We start from the raw sequence: 23,335 nt of genomic DNA, 5'->3' as shown, positions 1-23,335 counted from the left end.
GTCTTTACCAATGCTATCTGCATGGTATGTCAACATGGATTGCAAAACAGATAGATGGATAGGGGACAGATGAGGACAGATACATTCTCTAAATTCTCATGACTGAAACATTTCCATTCACTAACCCCACATACTGTATAACACCTCAATTGATCTTCGTACTTGTTACAAACAATAATATAGCATATTCCTTAGTCCCCAAATTCCTGAAGGGAGGGGCCTATAATAGTCATGTTTTGCGATACTGGAAAAAAATTAAGGAAACGTTCCTCACTTAGTAAATACTTTATTACACAATGGGTGTACAAATGCAGAACAAAAAAAGGTTTCAATGAGCTCTCAGGCACACACAGACCTCTCCAACACAAAAACTCACACCTGCACACACACACAGGGTTGGGTAGGTTACTTTCTAAATGTAGTCCATCACAGTTACTAATTACCGGTCCAAAATTATAATCAGTAACGTAATTTTTGGATTACCCAAACTCAGTAAAGTAATCTGATTACTCAGTTACTTTGGGATTACTTTCCCCTTAAGAGGCATTAGAAGAAGACAAAAAGGATCCATCAAAAGCATTTGGTGTGTCATCATAGTGGTCTCTGATTGGTGGTCATCATTTGGTGTGTCATCATAGTGGTCTCTGATTGGTGGTCATCCTTAGGTGTGTCATCACAAGTGGTCTCTGATTGGTGGTCATCATTTGGTGTGTCATCATAGTGGTCTCTGATTGGTGGTCATCATTAGGTGTGTCATCATAGTGGTCTCTGATTGGTGGTCATCATTTGGTGTGTCATCATAGTGGTCTCTGATTGGTGGTCATCATTAGGTGTGTCATCATAGTGGTCTCTGATTGGTGGTCATCATTAGGTGTGTCATCATAGTGGTCTCTGATTGGTGGTCATCATTTGGTGTGTCATCATAGTGGTCTCTGATTGGTGGTCATCATTAGGTGTGTCATCATAGTGGTCTCTGATTGGTGGTCATCATTAGGTGTGTCATCATAGTGGTCTCTGATTGGTGGTCATCATTAGGTGTGTCATCATAGTGGTCTCTGATTGGTGGTCATCATTAGGTGTGTCATCATAGTGGTCTCTGATTGGTGGTCATCATTAGGTGTGTCATCATAGTGGTCTCTGATTGGTGGTCATCATTAGGTGTGTCATCATAGTGGTCTCTGATTGGTGGTCATCATTTGGTGTGTCATCATAGTGGTCTCTGATTGGTGGTCATCATTAGGTGTGTCATCATAGTGGTCTCTGATTGGTGGTCATCATTAGGTGTGTCATCATAGTGGTCTCTGATTGGTGGTCATCATTAGGTGTGTCATCATAGTGGTCTCTGATTGGTGGTCATCATTAGGTGTGTCATCATAGTGGTCTCTGATTGGTGGTCATCATTAGGTGTGTCATCATAGTGGTCTCTGATTGGTGGTCATCATTAGGTGTGTCATCATAGTGGTCTCTGATTGGTGGTCATCATTAGGTGTGTCATCATAGTGGTCTCTGATTGGTGGTCATCATTAGGTGTGTCATCATAGTGGTCTCTGATTGGTGGTCATCATTAGGTGTGTCATCATAGTGGTCTCTGATTGGTGGTCATCATTAGGTGTGTCATCATAGTGGTCTCTGATTGGTGGTCATCATTAGGTGTGTCATCATAGTGGTCTCTGATTGGTGGTCATCATTAGGTGTGTCATCATAGTGGTCTCTGATTGGTGGTCATCATTAGGTGTGTCATCATAGTGGTCTCTGATTGGTGGTCATCATTAGGTGTGTCATCATAGTGGTCTCTGATTGGTGGTCATCATTAGGTGTGTCATCATAGTGGTCTCTGATTGGTGGTCATCATTAGGTGTGTCATCATAGTGGTCTCTGATTGGTGGTCATCATTAGGTGTGTCATCATAGTGGTCTCTGATTGGTGGTCATCATTAGGTGTGTCATCATAGTGGTCTCTGATTGGTGGTCATCATTAGGTGTGTCATCATAGTGGTCTCTGATTGGTGGTCATTATTAGGTGTGTCATCATAGTGGTCTCTGACTTCTGGTCAGACTCTCTCAGGTGGAACAAATTTAAACTTGCACCTTTTTTCAATGCTGATTTGAATGTCATTGAGAAAACAGAAAGCTGTCATGTATTTTTTTTTGCAAAAATCCTTTCTGAATTTGAAAGTAATCCAGTTTTTCAAAAGTATCTGTAATCTGATTACAATATTTTTTGCTGGTAATGTAACTGATAACAGTTACAGATTTTTTGTATTCAGATTACATGTAACTGATTGCATGTAATACTTTACTCCCCAACCCTGCGGGCGCACATGCGCGCACACACACACCATAAAACACTCTGTTTTCATACTTTGCCACACCTAAAAGAACCCTGGGGCACTCACTCCATAACATAGCAAAGTCAAGTCAGAACAAAATGGAGGCTGGACTACCAGAGGTTTCAGTGGTCAGAGGTTATGCCGAGTCTGTGTAATCAAAGGCACCCCATGATATTTGGAAGCTAAGGGTCGTACAGGAATTCCAAAGTCCATGTGAAAGTCTCTGATATACAGTTTAGTGAGTATATTATAAGTAGCAATATACAGAGCCTGGTGAAAGTCTACGCACCCCTTGCACAGTTTTTACATTTTGCTGCCTTACATATTTGTGTACAAAATTATTCAATTCGATTTTCCCCCCTACTGATCTACACAACCTACTCGATATTTTCAGTGAAAAAAAAATACTATATACTATATAAGAAAACAAAGGTGTCTTGATTGCGTAGGTCTTCTCACTCCAGAGCTCATAATTGGTGGAGGCACCTTTAGCAGCAATTACAGTTGTGAATAATATTGAATTAAATTCCACCAACTTTGCACAACTTTTAGGGCAACATCCATGTATTTCCATTATTTTTGTCAAAAATTGCTCAGCGATGGACAGCGATATTTAAGCCTTGTCTCAGATTTTTTATAAGCAGCACTGAGACTAGACCACTCAGGAACACTCAACACCTCTTGGAAAGCCATTCTAGTCTGTCTTTTGCATAAACATTTGTAGAATTGTCCCTAAAAATAAAACTCTATCCCAGGGTTAGGTTTTCAGAAGACTGAGGTAGGTTTTGCTCTAACTTTTAACCTGGGCTTTGCTCCTTTCATATTTATTTTGATCCTGACAAACTCAGATTTTCAAGCATATTTAAGTCAGCATTGAGACTGGACCACTCAACAACCATTGGAAAGCCATTCTAGTGTTTCAAGTTTCTTTGATCCTGACGAACTCCCCAGTCACCGTCGGTGACATTCCCATAATATGATGCTGCCACAATAAAGATCCTATTAAATTCAGTGTTCTAATTACCATATTTGACCATACTCAAAGGGATATTAGGTGACTTAGAGTTATTTCTTAACCTCCCCTGATCTATGCCTGTATAAAAATGTATCCCAGACATGCTCATGAAGCTCATTGTTTGACATTGACTTTCCAACTGAGGGACCATACACAGACAGGGGTGTTATTAAATCATGAGAACCACTACTTTTGCAAACAGACGGACCTCATTCAACAAATGGTCATTTTTTCATTAAAGTATTTGCTCCTAAATGTATTTTAGATGTGCCACAGCAAGGGGTGTGAAGACCTTTGCAATCAAGACTTATTCCTTTTTTTATTCATTTCAGAACATTTCAAATGTTTCTTTCACTTTGAAAATGTGAAGTAGCTTGTGTAGATCCGTGGGAGAACATCTCAACTGAATCCCTTTTTAATTTGAAATTGAATTGAAGGCAGCAAAATGTGAAAACGGTGCAAGGGTCTGTAGACTTTCACTAGGCACTGTACGTATCACGAAATACTGTGCCTTCTTTACTAAGCAAGTCTTATAGGCACAACAGGAAAAGGCGGTACATCAGGAAGTGAATGCAACAAACTCAACATCTCATCAGGTTAGACAAAACAGTTTAGAGAACAGTTTTAATGACGGCAATGAAGCATGGCTGAATCTATGGCAAGGCCCAGGTCAGTAATCCAGTTCAATCAGGTTCAGAGTTACATATATTATTATTATTATTATTATTATTCGCCATGTTCTATACAGTAATGTAAAATCCATTAAGCACATTTGAAAATCTGTCCTAACGTACAACTGAAAACTCCCCCAGGTTGCATTGAGATTAAAAATAAACATGTATGAAGTTAGCTAAATCAGTCTGGGGATAAGTCCAAGATGGCACCTTTTGACCAAAATCATGGGCTCTGGTCAAAAGTAGTGCACTATATAGGGAATAGGGTGATCTGTTCCAAAGTATCACACTATATGGAATAGGGTGCCATTTCAGAAGCAGCCTGGGTTTATCGTTTGGATGAGGAGGTTGGTCACGGGGCCCTCTGAAGAGGGCAGGAAGGCAGAAGGGGTATGCAGCACACAGCGGTTCACAGGCCAGCTATGCAGTTTCACTTGAAACCAAATGCCATCATGAAATTTAACCGAGAGATACAGTAGGAGAATCAAATCTCCTTTCGACTAGAGTACTCAATACAGTACGTCCAAAACATATTCAATTACAATCATAAAACACATACTGATTATTACAGGTAGGAAGTCAAGCAGAAATGGACCCCCTCTTTGATGAGAATGAAAACAGAACTGTAGAATTAACTATTTATAGAACTCTTGAAAAGTCACTTCATGACTCACAATGGACACTTTGTATCGCACCTGCTAGGCTAGTCCATGTCAGTGAGTCGGCTTTTCTGAGGAACATCTCTACTTTGTGAAGTTTCTAAGGATCATTTAGTACTGAATGCTTGGTCCCAAAGTTAACGGTTTCATTAAAACAGCGACGGAATTATAAGGCATGGGACAGGGAAGGATAGACAGAATACTGGATTCAAGTGAATGCAGAGGAAGGATTTGGGGAACTGGTCATTCCACTGCTACTGATAAAAAATATCCATTATATTAAATGTTCTATGAGGTATTGCAGTGTATTATTACACAAAATCAACCCGCAACATTTTTTGTCAAATTTAGCTACTGCTTAATGGTCAATATTTCACAAATTGGCCAAACCACAGATGACAGGTTGACAGAATGGGTTGATAGAGTAACTGCTTACGATTCATATGTACAGTAGGATAATACATTTGATTATATCTCAAATGATATCACAGAACACTGGGTTAGGATGATTGATTAGGAAAAAAGTGTGAAGGATAGTTGAAAGCTAATGCTCCTAAGTTAAAGATCATTTTAACTACTTACATCTTGTAAAAAGAAAAGAACAAATAAGGAATCAAAGAAAAACACACATATGATCAGGAATCAGTAGGGTTTGGCTTAAGCACACTATATACAGCAAGTACCAGGAAGGTTTACTTTTCAGTGGCAAATAAAATGCCAACCTCATCTCCTCCAGCCTGCATTCATAATATAAAAAATCAGTTTTCTAAAACATCAGCAGACGAGGAGGAGGAGGATAATTAGTAGAACCTCTTAAAACAGTTAAATTATTCAAATGGATTTTTCCCCATTTTGGCCAGTCAGTGGCTTTTCCGGAACTGTAGAGCAGCAGCGTCTTACGGTCAGAGTTTCGTCTGCGTCCGTCTGTCTGTCTTAAAGGTCGTCTGTGATTCTCAGTAGCTCCAGGAAGGCACCGACGGCCCCAAAATAACCCTATAAAACACAGAGGGCTCAGGTCAGTTCATTATCTGATCAGGTATTTGACCAAGTTATTATCATCAGCAACCTTGAGATTCCTGCTCAGCGCCCAATCGTAACCTATCCATATACACTGCTCAAAAAAATAAAGGGAACACTTAAACAACACAATGTAACTCCAAGTCAATCACACTTCTGTGAAATCAAACTGTCCACTTAGGAAGCAACACTGATTGACAATACATTTCACATGCTGTTGTGCAAATGGAATAAACAACAGGTGGAAATTATAGGCAATTAGCAAGACACCCCCCAATAAAGGACTGGTTTTGCAGGTGGTGACCACAGACCACTTCTCAGTTCCTATGCTTCCTGGCTGATGTTTTGGTCACTTTTGAATGCTGGCGGTGCTTTCACTCTAGTGGTGAAAGTGAGACGGAGTCTACAACCCACACAAGTGGCTCAGGTAGTGCAGCTCATCCAGGATGGCACATCAATGCGAGCTGTGGCAAGAAGGTTTGCTGTGTCTGTCAGCGTAGTGTCCAGAGCATGGAGGCGCTACCAGGAGACAGGCCAGTACATCAGGAGACGTGGAGGAGGCCGTAGGAGGGCAACAACCCAGCAGCAGGACTGCTTCCTCCGCCTTTGTGCAAGGAGGAGCAGGAGGAGCACTGCCAGAGCCCTGCAAAATGACCTCCAGCAGGCCACAAATGTGCATGTGTCTGCTCAAACGGTCAGAAACAGACTCCATGAGGGTGGTATGAGGGCCCGACATCCACAGGTGGGGGTTGTGCTTACAGCCCAACACCGTGCAGGACGTTTGGCATTTGCCAGAGAACACCAAGATTGGCAAATTTGCCACTGGCGCCCTGTGCTCTTCACAGATGAAAGCAGGTTCACACTGAGCACATGTGACAGACGTGACAGAGTCTGGAGACGCCGTGGAGAACGTTCTGCTGCCTGCAACATCCTCCAGCATGACCGGTTTGGCGGTGGGTCAGTCATGGTGTGGGGTGGCATTTCTTTGGGGGGCCGCACAGCCCTCCATGTGCTCGCCAGAGGTAGCCTGACTGCCATTAGGTACCGAGATGAGATCCTCAGACCCCTTGTGAGACCATATGCTGGTGCGGTTGGCCCTGGGTTCCTCCTAATGCAAGACAATGCTAGACCTCATGTGGCTGGAGTGTGTCAGCAGTTCCTGCAAGAGGAAGGCATTGATGCTATGGACCGCCCGTTCCCCAGACCTGAATCCAATTGAGCACATCTGGGAAATCATGTCTCGCTCCATCCACCAACGCCACGTTGCACCTCAGACTGTCCAGGAGTTGGCGGATGCTTTAGTCCAGGTCTGGGAGGAGATCCCTCAGGAGACCACCTCATCAGGAGCATGCCCAGGCGTTGTAGGGAGGTCATACAGGCACGTGGAGGCCACACACACTACTGAGCCTCGTTTTGACTTGTTTTAAGGACATTACATCAAAGTTGGATCAGCCTGTAGTGTGGTTTTCCACTTTAATTTTGAGGGTGACTCCAAATCCAGACCTCCATGGGTTGATACATTTGATTTCCATTGATAATTTTTGTGTGATTTTGTTGTCAGCACATTCAACTATGTAAAGAAAAAAGTATTTAATAAGATTATTTCATTCATTCAGATCTAGGATGTGTTATTTTAGTGTTCCCTTTATTTTTTTGAGCAGTGTATATGCAGATGATCTGTTGTTGACCCTTTTCATGGTACAATTAGGAGACTAAAACAACTACAAGTGTGCTGCTTGAGTACATGAAACGTAATTATTTAACATTTAACATTTAAGTCATTTAGCAGACGCTCTTATCCAGAGCGACTTACAAAGGATGTTTTCACACACACAATATCCTCTCTGCACGCATTCTGACCTTTGAACTGAAGCACGGGGAAACATATGTCCCAGCCAGGTATTCGTTTGGGGTGGAGATCGCAGAAATGGAGGTGTGGTAAAGGTGTGTCTACAGATACGCGTATTCTGACCTTTACTTAATTCCCTCATAATTCCACCATCTTCACGAGCAAGGAAACCATGAAAAAGGTCAAGCAACCTATCGGTTCCAAGTGGAAAAACATCAACTTTTCCCCCCGATAGAAATAACACCATTCTCCAAGCACTGTAATTTACTATTGATAAGAGAGTAATCCTTTCAGATAAGCGGATTGTAAATAAAAATGATGAAATTTTTACTTACAAGCCCTTAACCAACAATGCAGTTCAATAAATAAAGTTACGAAAATATTTACGTTTTTTTTTTTTTTAAATAATAATTAAGTAACACAACAAAATTACATAACAGTAACGAGGCTATATACAGGGGGTACCGATACCGAGTCAATGTGCCGGGGTACAGGTTAGTCAAGGTAATTTGTAAAGTGACTATGCATAGACAATAAAACAGCGAGTAGCAGCAGTGGCCATTTTATTAATTGTTCAGCAGTCTTATGGCTTGGGGGTAGAAGCTGTTAAGGAGCCTTTTGGTCCTAGACTTGGCGCTCCGGTAACGGAGTCTATGACTTGGGTGACTGGAGTCTTTGACAATTTTTTGGGCCTTCCTCTGACACCGCCTAGTATATAGGTCCTGGATGTCAGGAAGCTCGGCCCCAGTGATGTACTGGGCTGTACGCACTACCATCTGTAGCGCCTTAGGGTCGGATGCCGAGCAGTTGCCATACCAGGCGGTGATGCAACCGGTCAGGATTCTCTCGATGGTGCAGCTGTAGAACTTTTTAGGATCTGGGGACCCATGCCAAATCTTTTCAGTCTCCTGAGGGGGAAAATGTATTGTCGTGCCCTCTTCACAACTGTCTTGGTGTGTTTGGACCATGATAGTTTGTTGGTGATTTGGACACCAAGGAACTTCAAACTCTCGACCTGCTCCACTTCAGCCCTGTCGATGTGAATGGGGGCCTGTTCGGCCTTCCTTTTCCTATAGTCCACGATCAGCTCCTTTGTCTTGCTCACACTGAGGGAGAGATTGTTGTCCTGGCACCACATTGCCAGGTCTCTGACCTCCTCCCTATAGGCTGTCTCATCATTGTCTGTGATCAGGCCTACCACTGTTGTGTCGTCAGCAAACTTAATGACGGTGTTGGAGTCGTGCTTGGCCACAGGGTCGTGGGTGAACAGGGAGTACAGGAGGGGACTAAGCACGCACCCCTGAGGGGCCCCAGTGTTGAGGATCAGCATGGCAGATGTGTTGTTGCCTACCCTTATGTAGGTATTACAGACTCGGTCAGGGAGAGGTTGAAAATGTCAGTGAAGACACTTGCCAGTTAAAAGGCATTTAGCTCGTCTGGTAGGCTCGCGTCACTGGGCAGCTCGCGGTTGGGTTTCCCTTTGTAGTCCATAATAGTTTTCAAGCCCTGCCACATCCGACGAGCGTCAGAGCCGGTGTAGTAGGATTCAATCTTAGTCCTGCACTGACGCTTTGCCTGTTTGAGGATTAATCTGAGGGCATAGCGGGCTTTCTTATAAGCGTCCGGATTAGTGTCCCACTCCTTGAAAGTGGCAGCTCTAGCCTTTAGCTCGGTGCGGATGTTGCCTGTAATCCATGGCTTCTGGTTGGGATATGTACGTACGGTCACTGTGGGGACGACGTCGTCGATGCACTTATTGATGAAGCCGGTGACTGAGGTGGTATACTCCTCAATGCCATTGGATGAAGTCCCCGGCCACTAGAATCGCCGCTTCCGGATGAGCATTTTCTTGTTTGCTCATGGCCTTATATAGCTCGTTGAGTGCGCTCTTAGTGCCAGCATCGGTTTGTGGTGGTAAATAGACAGCTACGAATAATATAGATGAGAACTCTCTAGGTAGATAGTGTGGTCTACAGCCTATCATGAGGTACTCTACCTCAGGCGAGCAATAGCTCGAGACTTCTTTAATATTAGACATCGCGCACCAGCAGTCATTGACAAATAGACACACACCCCCGCCTCTCGTCTTACCAGACGTAGCAGCTCTGTCCTGCCGATGCACGGCGAAGCCAGCCAGCTCTATATTATCCGTGTCGTCGCTCAGCCACGTCTCGGTGAAACATAAGATATTACAGTTTTACTGTCCCGTTGGTAGGATAGTCTTAATCGTAGATTTTCCTGTTTGTTTTCCAATGATTGCACGTTGGCCAATAAAACAGAGGGTAATGGTGGTTTACCTACTCATCAGCAAATTCTTACAAGGCACCAAACCCTCCTCCCCCTTTTTCTCTGTCTTTTCTTCACACTGATGACGGGGATTTGGGCCTTGTCTTGACAAAGAAGTATATTCTTCGCGTCAGACTCATTAAATAAAAAAATCTTTGTCCATTTCGAGGTGAGTAATTGCTGATTTGATGTCCAGAAGTTATTTTCGGTCAAAAGAGAAGGTAGCAACAACATTATGTACAAAATGAGTTACAAACAATGCGAAAAAACTAACAAAATAGCACAGTTGGTTAGGAGCCCGTAAAACGGCAGCCATCCCCTCCGGCGCCATGTGGTCTGTATATGGCTGGAAAGGAATAAATGGAATGGTAATCGAACTAATCAAACACATTGTTTCCATGTGTTTGATACCATTCCATTCACTCCATTTGAGCTATTATTATGAGCCGTCCTCCCCTCAGCAGCCTCCTGTGCCACATATATTTATAACTGTCACTTAGTGTTCGTTTCAATTTGTAGCCTACATTTTAGCATCATTCGTTGACCTTTCTTTCCTCGGTCACGTCTGTGTGGTCGTTCATGAGAGTCTCTAGCAATAGTGGATAATATTAGGCTAACGTCTTACAAGTTGTGCAATAATTTGGGACATGTAGCCTATTGGAATCATTATGGAACGCAGAGGATTAGGGTGGATTTATAGAACTATTGTTCAACCACTATTCTACACTTTCTTCCCCATCCAATATTTCATGGCTTGAACAATTGAATATGGCAACTTTCAGGAAGAATCAACAACTGTATTTTTGATTCACCAATATATTTTGTGCGTAAATGCTCTCCAGACCAGTCTTTTTCATTATTCATGAATATTTTCTGAGCCCTAAATAATTTACAAGATCAGAGTATTTTTTAATCTACCAATTGGTGCTGAAACGGAGACGAATATGCATATATTTAGATGGCTTTCTTTCATTGATCTCTAATATTCTGAACCCATTCTTTCAATTTATTCTAGTGAGTCTTCAGAAAAATCTAATTAAAAGGTACACCATATTTAAAGGGATTGCTTTTGATAAATGTACTGAAAACCCTATTGAATGAAAACTCCACGATAAAATCTATTGGCCAACAAGTGGGAGGGTTTTTAGCGGGCGTAAGGGAGACACACCCACAAAGCGTGTTACGCACCTGCACAAGGTAAGTCTGAATACTACTGAGCCAAGCCATAAGACCGCTGAACAATTCATCAAATGGCCACCCGGACTATTTACATTGCTGCCCCCCCCCCCCCCCTTTGTTTTTACACTGCTGCTACTCGCTGTTTATTATAATCTATACATAGTCACTTTACCCCTACCTACATGTACAAATTATCGACTAACCTGTACACCTGCACATTGACTCGGTACCGGTACACCCTGTATATAGCCTCATTATTGTTATTTAATTGTGTCACTTTTATTTTATTTTTAACTTTAGTTTATTTAGTAAATATTTATTAACTCTATTTCTTGAACTGCATTGTTGGTTAAGAGCTTGTAAGTAAGCATTTCACGGTAAGGTCTACACCTGTTGTATTCGACGCATGTGACAAATAAAATTTGATTTGAAGTGCTTAAATCAAAACGCGTAAAAAAGCTTAGATTTCCTACGTCTGAATCGGCCCCTTAGAGCACAGAAACATCCCTCACACTACACATACTTTGTACAAATTGCATTGTGAAGTGACTCAGTGACACTGCCCTTAGATCAATGCATTCCAATGAGCATATGACCATATCGCAAACTACTTACCTCATGCTCTAAGAAGAGAGCTTTTAATTGTCCTTTGGACCAAAAGTCCATGGCGTACGCAAGCAGCTTCGTTGACACAGTATTGATTCTCAGGAAATTCCCAACAAACACCACTCTTTCAATTTTCTGAAAGACAACATTGAACCATTGGTAAACCAGACTTTTTTAGAATGACTGTTTCACAAAGCAAGACAGAATGCGATATTTTAAAAGTAATTTATGTCCACAAAAATATTAGTTTGAAGACCTTGGGCCTACTCTCATATTAATAGCATAGATGGGTGTCTGGCTGCCATCTAGGGGAGAGAACCTGAAGTAACAGCAGTGGAAGAATCTGTCTTATGCTTCAGTGACTGAGCAGCAAGGGAGAGAAAGGTTGAGCAATAGCCAATAATGAACAGCTCAACTTCCGTTAATTACATAGTTGCGGGGCTGCCAGAATAACAAGACTGTTCATTCTAAATAAAAATCCACCAAAGCAAAAAAGGCAGTGTACTGTTCAGGCATGTCGTAAGACTTCCCCCAATTAATTCACTGGACTCTACATGCATAGGTAGCTAGAAACACTTGTGCACATTGCGCTCAAAACATTACAATGGGGTTGCTCAAGGGGCAGTGAACTGCACCACAGTACGAATTGAATCGGACTGAGACCACCCCTTTTTGAGCGAACCACGGTGCGTTGTTTAGTGTGCTCCCGAGTGCGGATAGTGTTCACACCAGTCCGGAAATAAAACACCAAAGTTCGTAAATAAAACACCAAATTAATTTGGTCTGAAAGCCCCCCTAAGGTTCTATCTGCAAAAATATGATTCTGAGATAATTGGATTTAAAGTTCCGAACCCTCATTGGTTTGAATAGTGTCAGCAATTTTATCTTGTATTCTTTTGAACTTAACAACATGAATTGGGGTATTTAGAGTACTATATACTGTAGGTAGAGAACATTTTAGGTTCTAAAATGTAGGTAGAGAACAAGCTTTTACTGTTGTTGTTCTGTGTGCTTTGATAGCCCTGTACAATGCTGCTTGATCTCCATGCCACAAGGCAACACTGTAAAGAAGCTGAAAGAACACAGAGTCCATTCCCATCATCCATCACACTGGCTGTCCACTTCACTCCTTTGTTTCATGATGAAAGAAAATAACGGTGAGAACTTTTACCCTTCTGTCACACCCCAGTATGCTCCAGGTAACTGACAAAATAAAGGAAACACCAACAAGTGTTCCCATTATTTTTGTCAGTTACCTGTATATTCTCACTATTTGAATGACTCAACGAAGTAAAACGGAATTTGATTGCTAATGTGACAACAATCTTTGCCTTCGTACCTCATTAACCGCACACATACGAGCAATAGAACCAATGTTGTTGGTGATGGTGACGAGAGTGGCTCGGGCTAGGTCCTCCTTACTGATGCTGTCACGCTTCTCCTTGCTCATCATATGACCAAAACTGCAATAAATAATTCATTGGGTTAGTTTCCATTATACTCTGTTTTCAAAGCATATTGTTACTTGAGGTCTTGAGGTAACAACATGTATTAGTTAACTTAGACCTCACCTAGATGCAACAGTAGACCCCTGGAGCCCGAAGCGTTCATAGTCTCCTCCGTAGATGTCCTTCACCAGTTTGTCCACGTTGCTGCTGTCCCCCTTCGCCGCCATTTCCAGGGCCTCCTCAAATGTCTCGCAGCCAGTCAGCAAGCAGCACAGGCCTAGGAACGTCCCACCTCCCAAACTGTGGGGGACAGGCAATTATGTGAGCTACTACTCTATGGGTTGTACATATCTGTTTAGCTTGCAGGAAACAACCCACTGGGCTTTCTACGATATTTCTACGTATAGTTTTGGTTTATATTTGGTTGAGTTGTCAACTAATGTGAATTCAACGTGAAATCAACAAAAAAAATTCACTGGGTCATTGGATTTAGGTTAAAAGTTGGGTCAAAAAAACACACACAAAAAAAAAAAAATCCCTGACTGAATGTTTTTCACATCCAGAAATGTTTCCACTGAGATTCAACGTTAAATAAGATTCTATAAAAAAAACGATTTTTTTAAATTTAAATGACATGGAAACAACATTGATTCAACCAGTTTTGCCCAGTTGGAAAGTTTTATTTGACTAAGAAGTTATTAACTAGTTGCCATGGTAACTATTATCTACACTCAAAACATGAATACATTGAATACAGATGGATGCGAGCAAGATATTGTGACAGAACTGTGTTATCAGATTAAATACATACAGCTATCATGATGTGGAGTGACACAGAATGACCTCTGTTTGCTTACACTAAAACAGCATCAGATGACATTTATTTACCTGGTGCCTGTGACCCGTTTGTAGTTGTCCTTCGAATAGACTGCCAGGATGCTGACGCCCGAGCCAATGTTTACCAACAACATGGGGAAGGGGTTGTCAAGGCAACACGTTCTCTTGACACAGTTCTCACTTTCGGGGTCGGAGGGGTTCTCGAAAAAGTAGCACTCTGGATGGCCATTGAACCCCACTGAGTCCACATAGAGAAGCCCCTGGATAAGACAATCCAGTTCGTCTAGCTTCTGTAGCTCTAGGTTGGCGATCTGGGAGATGGAAAGCATAAGATCTATAAGACAGAAGGAGAAACTGGAGTGGTTTTGATATGCAATGGGAACTCCTCCAAGTTTGAGCATGCTGTCTGTAACATACCTAGACCAGGCGAGCCTGAACCATCCACATAGAGTGAGGGAAAAAAAGTATTTGATCCCCTGCTGATTTTGTACGTTTGACAACTGACAAAGAAATGATCAGTCTATAATTTTAATGGTAGGTTTATTTGAACAGTGAGAGACAGAATAACAACAAAAAAATCCAGAAAAACGCATGTCAAAAATGTTATAAATTGATTTGCATTTTAATGAGGGAAATAGTATTTGACCCCCTCTCAATCAGAAAGATTTCTGGCTCCAAGGTATATTTTATACAGGTAACGAGCTGAGATTAGGAGCACACTCTTAAAGGGAGTGCTCCTAATCTCAGTTTATTACCTGTATAAAAGGTCCACAGAAGCAATCAATCAATCAGATTCCAAACTCTCCACCATGGCCAAGACCAAAGAGCTCTCCAAGGATGTCAGGGACAAGATTGTAGACACAAGGCTACACAAGGCTGGAATGGGCTACAAGACCATCGCCAAGCAGCTTGGTGAGAAGGTGACAACAGTTGGTGCGATTATTCTCAAATGGAAGAAACACAAAAGAACTGTCAGTCTCCCTCTGCCTGGGGCTCCATGCAAGATCTCACCTCGTGGAGTTGCAATGATCATGAGAACGGTGAGGAATCAGCCCAGAACTACACGGGAGGATCTTGTCAATGATCTCAAGGCAGCTGGGACCATAGTCACCAAGAAAACAATTGGTAACACACTACGCCATGAAGGACTGAAATCCTGCAGCGCCCGCAAGGTCCCCCTGCTCAAGAAAGCACATATACATGCCCGTCTGAAGTTTGCCAATGAACATCTGAATGATTCAGAGGAGAACTGGGTAAAAGTGTTGTGGTCAGATGAGAACAAAATGGAGCTCTTTGTCATCAACTCAACTCACCGTGTTTGGAGGAGGAGGAATGCTGCCTATGACCCCAAGAACACCATCCCCACCGTCAAACATGGAGGTGGAAACATTATGCTTTGGGGGTGTTTTTCTACTAAGGGGACAGGACAACTTCACCGCATCAAAGGGACGATGGACGGGGCCATGTACCGTCAAATCTTGGGTGAGAACCTCCTTCCCTCAGCCAGGGCATTGAAAATGGGTCGTGGATGGGTATTCCAGCATGACAATGACGCAAAACACACAGCCAAGGCAACAAAGGAGTGGCTCAAGAAGAAGCCCATTAAGGTCCTGGAGTGGCCTAGCCAGTCTCCAGACCTTAATCCCATAGAAAATATGTGGAGGAAGCTGAAGGTTCGAGTTGCCAAACGTCAGCCTCGAAACCTTAATGACTTGGAGAAGATCTGCAAAGAGGAGTGGAACAAAATCCCTCCTGAGATGTGTGCAAACCTGGTGGCCAACTACAAGAAACGTCTGACCTCTGTGATTGCCAACAAGGGTTTTGCCACCAAGTACTAAGTCATGTTTTGCAGAGGGGTCAAATAGTTATTTCCCTCATTAAAATGCAAATCAATTTATAAAATTTTTGACATGCGTTTTTCTAGATGTTTTTGTTGTTATTCTGTCTTTCACTGTTCAAATAAACCTACCATTAAAATTATAGACTGATCATTTCTTTGTCAGTGGGCAAACGTACAAAATCAGCAGGGGATCAAATACTTTTTTCCCTTACTGTACACCTACTCTCATCTAATCACATGAGAAACCATGTTGCCTTCAATGATCCCCCAGTGGTGGTTGTCCCACTGGCTATCCTAAGTTGAATGCACCAATTTGTAAGTCGCTCTGGATAAGAGCGTCTGCTAAATGACTTAAATGTAAATGTAAATTATCATGCCACGCGATCTTTAACTGACTAATGACACATGTAATAACACACAATAGCACATGAATTCACATAGTCTGTCACTATCAGTCACTCTCCCTGTCTGACAACACCCAACAGTTCCTCCAACCATCACGCACCGTCCTAAAGTCCTCCTCAAACTTGTAGGCCCCTCCGCCGGTGGCGCAGAGTGTGGTGTGCAGGCTGGAGAAGTTCTTATCTCGGCCCATCTGGATGAAGCCCAGCATGTCCTGGGTGGGGAAGCGGATGAAGTGCAGGTTGCCCTTCCGGCCGCACATGGTCAGGTTCTTCAGCTCCAGGTGGACGTCGCGGATGCCCGTGTTGCCGTAGGCCACGTTGGAGGTCAGGAAGTGGCGGATGCTCTTCAGGCTCTCCACCTCCTCCTGCTCCTCCTCCGCCGTGATGTCCTTGGGCTCGAAGTAGACCAACTTCACCAGGGTGCCGCCGATGTCCATCCCAAACCAGGGGAAGGCTGGAATAGAAAACAAAAGGTGTTTTAAGAGATGAGTTAGTCGTTTCAGGAAGAGCTTGGTCACCGTTGCCTGTAGAAAAGCACTGTTTAGCTCTTTAGAAATTATGCAAAATTATCTTTCGATAAATGGATACACAAGCTCTCAAAAGAGAGGGCTCTAGCGTTCTTTCTGTGTCACAACTAAGCTATTGCTCCATATAGGTCAGGCCTACCAATCAACTGTGCAGACCTATGTTGCATTTTCTAACTTGATTTCACTGAAGACGAAACCATCATGTCATACTATGCACACGTCTTCTTATTAGTGATCACTAACATTTTTCTCTCTTTTTTGGAGAGAGGGAGAGGGGAGGAAGGGGAGGGGAGGGGAGGGAGGGAGAGGGGAGGAAGGGGAGGAAGGGAGAGGGGAGGAAGAGGAGGGAGGAAGAGGAAGAGGGAGGGAGGGAGTGGGGGTCCTCTGAAATTCACAGCAGTGTGTTCATTCTGCAACAAAAGCTGAGGGCTTTGTTGCCATAGAAACACCAGCATAGAGAGAAGACTGCCTGGAGAGCTTGCTCAACCCTCAATTAACTACTGAGTGTACAGTACAATGAATACTGTATGTAGTCAATACATAGGCAGGCAAACTGGTTCCTTCCCCCTGGCTTTTCAATCAATAGCACTTCATTTGACAGAAGGGTGTAAAGTCCCTTATGGTTCATTCCACAAACCAGCCCGGTTACATTCAACTCTGTGTGAAGCTACAGAAAAACCGTAACCAAAAGACATGCTTGAGGTGCTTAAAATAGTCAAATTTGAGATGTCATTGTTGATTTGGTTCTGGCTTGCAATGCAAAATGTACAATTTGTACCTCCTGTGGTTGATCCAAGATATCAGAGGTGTAATGGTGGTGTAATCTGGGTTGGACAATCGATTTCTAGGAACCTGACATAACATTGATGTATTGATCTGTGTAAATGTGTACTCTGGAATCTTTACTGACCTAATCACCTGATTTCAATACATTCAGTCAGTGATTCTGCAGACAGATCTTGCTTTGCAATGATTTCACTGTCATTTTACAGAGGAGATATTTCACTGAATGTTTCCATTTCTGCCATGCATTCTCAAGTAATGGCTAAACTATATTACTTTTACTGTAATTTCAATGTAGAGCTTATGACTGAATGTTTCCATGTATGCCACACTACCACGCCTTCACAGTTAATGTCTGAGCCCAGTCTCTAGTAGGCTGGTTTCCATTTACAGTGCATTTGGAAAGTATTCAGACCCCTTGGCTTTTTCCACATTTTGTTACGTTACAGCCTTATTCTAAAATGTATTAAATCATTGTTTTTCTTCATCAATCTACACACAATACCCCATAATGACAATGTGAAACAGGTTTTTAGAAATGTTTGCAATTGGAGTCCACCTGTGGTAAATTCAATTGATTGGACATGATTTGGAAAGGCACACACCTGTTTATATAAGGTCCCACAGTTGACAGTGCATGTCAGAGCAAAAACCAAGCCACGAGGTCGAAGGAATTGTCCGTAGAGCTCCGAGACAGGATTGTGTTGAGGCACAGATCTAGGGAAGGGTACCAAAAAATGTCTGCAGCATTGAAGGTCCCCAAGAACACAGTGGCCTCCATCATTCTTAAATGGAAGAAGTTTGGAACCACCAAGACTCTTCCTAGAGCTGGCCGCCCAGCCAAACTGAGAAATCGGGGGAGAAGGACCTTGGTCATGGAGGTGACCAAGAACCCGATGGTCACTCTGATAGAGCTCCAGAGTTCCTATGGGAGAATCAGAAGGACAACCATCTCTGCAGCACTCCACCAATCAGGCCTTTATGGTAGAGTGGCCAGACGGAAGCCACTCCTCAGTAAAAGGCACATGTTAGCCTGCTTGGAGTCTGCCAAAAGGCACCTAAAGGACTCTCAGACCATGATAAATAAGATTCTCTGGTCTGATGAAACCAAGATTGAACTCTTTGCCTGAATGCCAAGCGTCACATCTGGAGGAAACCTGGCACCATCCCTACGGTGAAGCATGGTGGTGGCAGCATCATGCTGTGGGGATGTTTTTCAGCGGCAGGGACTGGGAGACTAGTCAGGATCGAGGGAAAGATGAACAGAGCAAAGTACAGAGAGATCCTTGATGAAAACCTGCTCCAGACCTCAGACTTGTCGCTCAGGACCTCAGACTGGGGCAAAGGTTCACCTTCCAACAGGATAACAACCCTAAGCACACAGCCAAGACAACGCAGGAGTGGCTTCGGGACAAGTCTCTGACTGTCCTTGAGTGGCCCAGCCAGAGCCTGGACTTGAACCCGATCTAATATCTCTGGAGAGACCTGAAAATAGCTGTGCAGCGACACTCCCCATCCAACCTGACATAGCTTGAGAGGAATGGGAGAAACACCCCAAATAAAGGTGTGCCAAGCTTGTAGCGTCATACCCAAGAAGACTCGAGGCTGTAATTGCTGCCAAAGGTGCTTCAACAAAGTACTGAGTAAAGGGTCTGAATACTTATGTAAATGTCATATTTCCATTTGTATTTTTAATACATGTGCAACATTTTCTAAATAACTGTTTTTGATTTGTCATTATGGGATATTGTGTGTAGATTGATGAGGGGAATAAAATAATTTCATCCATTTTAGAATAAGGCTGTAATGTAACAAAATGTTGAAAAAGTCAAGGGGTCTGAATACTTTCTGAATACACTGAATGCCACACTACCACTCATCCTCAGTTAATGTCTGAGCCCAGTCTCTAGTAGGCTGAGTGAGGAGTATGGTAAGACCACAAACAGACAGCCCAAACAGAGGCTTGACATCTCAACCGAGGAGCAACCAGCAGGTCAATACATGCTCAGGCCTGGTGTGATTGCTGCTGAAGTGCAGTAAGAACATGTGCTGTAACCTGGTAGCCAGGGCACCGTGACTGGCAGCACTTATAGGTGAAAGGTGTGTTTATTCCCCCACCCAGAGAGCAAAGTTCTCAGCAGCTAGTCAGAGCAGAGCCTTACAGTGGTCACACACACATGCATGTGCAACAAAGGACCAAAGATCAAGTCAAGGATTTAATGCCATACATTTCCATAATTGAGTGACTGGCACAGCCTAGCTCCATTTGGTATTCAGTTCGTGGCATTCAAAGGGAACTACCAATTAGCTGACATCAGCAAATCATATTATGCTTATTCGATTGATCATACTGGAGGGCAGAGGAGGCTGGTGGGAGGAGCTATAGGAGGACAGGATCATTGTAATGGCTGGAATGGAATATTTGGAACGGTATTAAACAGATCAAACATATGGAAACAACATGTTTGACTCTGTCCCATTAATTATATTACAGCCATTACAATGAGCCCATCCTCCGATAGCTCATCCCACCAGCCTCCTCTGCTGGAGGGTAAACATTTGTATTTGTCTTCATGCCAAGTGGATTTTATCAACTTTCAACTATTGTTCACAATCACTCCTATTAAATTATATAATAGAAGCTGTCTGTTTGGATTCCAGACATATTTGATCAGTGCCCAGAGTAATGCAGACAAGCCAGCATAGTGTAGCAACCTCTTGGATGAATGGCTGAGCTGCATGCATTCACCACACAGATAAAGACAGCTTCTTACCAAAACAGCCAAATCGTTCCTGACGCCCAGTGTGTATAGCATTGCAGTATTCAAGAAATTAGGTAAATTGCTGTTTGTTTGCTGAGATTTGATTCAGCCACGGTAGCAAGAGATGTTAATAAGCAAATAAAAGTAAGTAAATACGTATATCTCAGCCCTTTAAAATACAGTAGAGTAGAAAATCTTACCTGGCTTTTTAACAATAAGCTTCATTGTGATCCTCAGGTCAAAGTGCTTATGGTCAAATACAATTCAATCCAAGACTTGGGCTATGAGTAGTAGTATCACTCAATCAGTCCTATTGCATTGTGGCATGATGTCGTCGCAGCAATAAAGCAGACTACACTTAACTGGCATGGTGAGTGACAAACTTGTTTTACAGTGTTATAGCGGAGACAGAGCAACATACTGTGTTGTTCATGGAGCTGGCTGCTCTGTCAGTTTCTTCAGCCAACCCCCTTAAGCAAGTACTGACGACTGATTGGTCAAAAGGAGCTGGCTCTCATATCAGCAGCGATTTCAGCACACCTCCTGACTTTGAAACGACCAATGAAATGGTTCAACGGACAACATCAAAGATCTCACAATAGCAAAGGGGAGGAGAGAAAGATGATACATCTCATGTTCTATTACCGGGAGGGTTACATTGAATCAAATAATATGATTGTCGCATTAGTATATGATAAAAAAATGGATAAACAATACAGAATTACTTATTTATGGTGCTTGATTCTTATTATTTGAGTAATTGTGCATTTCTCAGAAATAGCTGGAATGTAGTTGGAGGATACAGGAATAGGCTTACAAACAAATTCTCCACAAACATAGCGGGTAGGCTTGCTTATTGATATTCTTGGCAAAGCCTCGCAACACAAAGCGATATTCTATCCAGCAGCAGCAAGTCTAACTGGTTCATTGTTTCATGGAAATAGAGATGCCACCATAGAAAATCCAGGCGATCTTCACTTTCGATGTGTAATATCGGAAACCCAGAATGATGTGCAATCAATGCTTTGACAGAAAACCCTGCTGTGCTTGTCATTTCTGAGAGGATGCTTAGAAATTGCGTAGGGCAGATTTGACCGAATGTGTACAGTTTCAATGTCGTCTAATTTGCATAATGCAAATAAGTAGCCGATTTTTGACAGCCGACATGACAGTTAGCGTTGAGGCTAAAATATTGCATTACAATTGTATCCTACTTACGCGGTCTGCTCTTTTTGCCAGAATCCATTCTTCTCCTGAGTCTGCACCGCTTTAGAGGCGACCCATTATTATGGACGTCCTCCTGGACCTGAAGATCGCGGAAATGTTCAATTCCATTATGGCTACTACTACTACTACTACTACTACTACTACTACAGCCTTCACTACTACTGGTTCCGTTTGAACCTAAGGCATTGCAGCTCCCGTTGCCAGTTTGTGTAGGATGGAATCCATTTGTCACACCATTCTCTTGGCAAACGCCTGTTCTTTTCTGATCCGATGCTTTGCCACTAACGTTATCCATTTTTTTTTTGCGCAGGGAAAGCACTAGCGGACAGTTTCAGACAATTAATCCGCTTTCTTCCGCAATGTTTCTTCAAAAGGACCGATGTCAGGCTATTTGGTAAAGATCTATTGCTACAGAAAATAATGATACCCCTTGCGTCGAAGTGGATAGTTGAACAATGTAACAACTGCTAGGACGTGCGGCTGAGGTAACTGTCGGTCATCTTGCTTCTTCATGCTCGTCTCTTGCTGCAGCTTCCGAGTTAAACAGCCGACAGCCTACGTCATTGTACAGGCTATTTCGTAGACCCCCCAAATTTCCCCTGGGGAAAAATTATTACATTTCTAAACTTGTCTTATTGCCATCTCCCATGGCCCAAATCAGTCGCAGTTATATTGTTACACATGAACTGACTGGGCTAAATGGACAGTTATTATTGTGTAATTATTATTGTAGTGTAGCCTATCAAAAACGGGGCTAATTAATTACTTTCTTACACTGTAGGCCTGATAGGAACAATGTAACACGTCTCATTACAATAGGCTACAAGTAGGCCTAATAACAATCTCGGTTACCCAGAAGTAAAATTCTCTCGCGAAAGTTTCATTTGTCCACGAAAATCTGTTCACGAGAGATTAGCCTAATAAGAACACATAGTTTCCCATCAATAAATACAAATCTAAAACATAAATAGACAAAATAGCTAGCCCACATCTCTGAAGTCTTTAAAGTGGCAATCCGCAGATGAAACAATAACAAAGCCTGTTTCGGTAAAAAGATGAGGGATGACCATCCATGATATCAAAATGATAGTTTTAACCATGTTATGAGGCTATACAGTGTTTCCTTAGATTTACTTTGTTTACAAACATTGCCGTATAACCATCGTATGTTTTGGGTTCTGATGGAGTATGACAGTTGAACTAAGTTAATTATGCATTTCTAAAGTATATTCTTTAAGAATCAATGGGTAGGCCTATATCATTAATTTATAAGTCCCCCAAAAATGTATGCAGCAACTACAGATTGCCACTTTAAGATTCTGCCCCTTGTCATGTAAATATATAAATCCTAAATATAATAAAATCACTATATTTGACTGTGTGAAAAAAATTGGATATTGTATTAAAAAAAATACCTATAGTAAAGCCACAGGATGGCGCCAAAGTGCATAGATTGGATACTCTCTCGCTCTCTCTCGCTCTCTCTCGCTCACACAATTCAATTTAAGGGGCTTTACTGGCATGGGAAACATAATAATAATAATAATAATAATAATAATAATAATAATAATATGCCATTTAGCAGACGCCAAAGCAAGTGAAATAGATTTTAAAAAAAAAGTGAAATAAACAATAAAAAATGAACAGTAAACATTACACTCACAAAAGTTCCAAAATAATAAAGACATTTCAAATGTCATATTATGTCTATATACAGTGTTGTCTCTCGCTCTCTCTCCCCCTCTCTCACACACATACACGCACACACAAACACACACACTAGCTATAATTGGTAAAATAATGACAACAATGTGTTGCTCCCAAACAAACTGTAAACTTCTGTGATATGCATATGCTTTATCTGTATAGAATAATATCCAACTAGACTGTTTG

The 23,335-nt window shown here is 42.3% G+C and overlaps 1 protein-coding gene across 2 annotated transcripts; it reads right to left on the bottom strand.

The window, feature by feature from the left end:
* Positions 1–270: 270 nt before the first annotated feature.
* LOC311143656 (pantothenate kinase 1-like) lies at positions 271–21,947 on the bottom strand. Of its 2 annotated transcripts, none has more exons than XM_084179524.1 (7): positions 21,434–21,947; positions 16,245–16,597; positions 13,951–14,210; positions 13,186–13,362; positions 12,954–13,077; positions 11,624–11,749; positions 271–5,670 (listed from the first exon to the last, which is right to left on the bottom strand). In XM_084179524.1, exons 1-7 carry the CDS (start codon positions 21,735–21,737, stop codon positions 5,611–5,613), a joined length of 1,404 nt encoding a protein of 467 aa, XP_084035650.1. In that variant the 5' UTR covers positions 21,738–21,947; the 3' UTR covers positions 271–5,610. The 2 variants fall into 2 exon arrangements, with proteins under 2 accessions (XP_084035650.1, XP_084035651.1); XM_084179525.1 differs by lacking the exon at positions 21,434–21,947 and adding an exon at positions 20,416–20,676.
* Positions 21,948–23,335: the final 1,388 nt, after the last annotated feature.

Source organism: Coregonus lavaretus (genome assembly GCF_964263955.1).
Source record: "Coregonus lavaretus genome assembly, chromosome: 1".
Lineage (NCBI taxonomy): Eukaryota > Metazoa > Chordata > Actinopteri > Salmoniformes > Salmonidae > Coregonus > Coregonus lavaretus.
The sequence above is the reverse complement of the archived record's forward strand: the minus strand, read 5'-3'. Positions and strand labels throughout refer to the sequence as shown.

Excerpts from the sequence above, each read along its gene's own strand:
- LOC311143656 (XM_084179524.1), bottom strand. The coding sequence starts at position 21,737 with ATGGATAACGTTAGTGGCAAAGCATCGGATCAGAAAAGAACAGGCGTT. Across the intron at positions 13,078-13,185 it reads GGGTCTACTGTTGCATCTAG|TTTTGGTCATATGATGAGCA; the intron begins GTGAGGTCTAAG and ends TATTTATTGCAG. Across the intron at positions 11,750-12,953 it reads GTATGTGTGCGGTTAATGAG|AAAATTGAAAGAGTGGTGTT; the intron begins GTACGAAGGCAA and ends GTTGTCTTTCAG.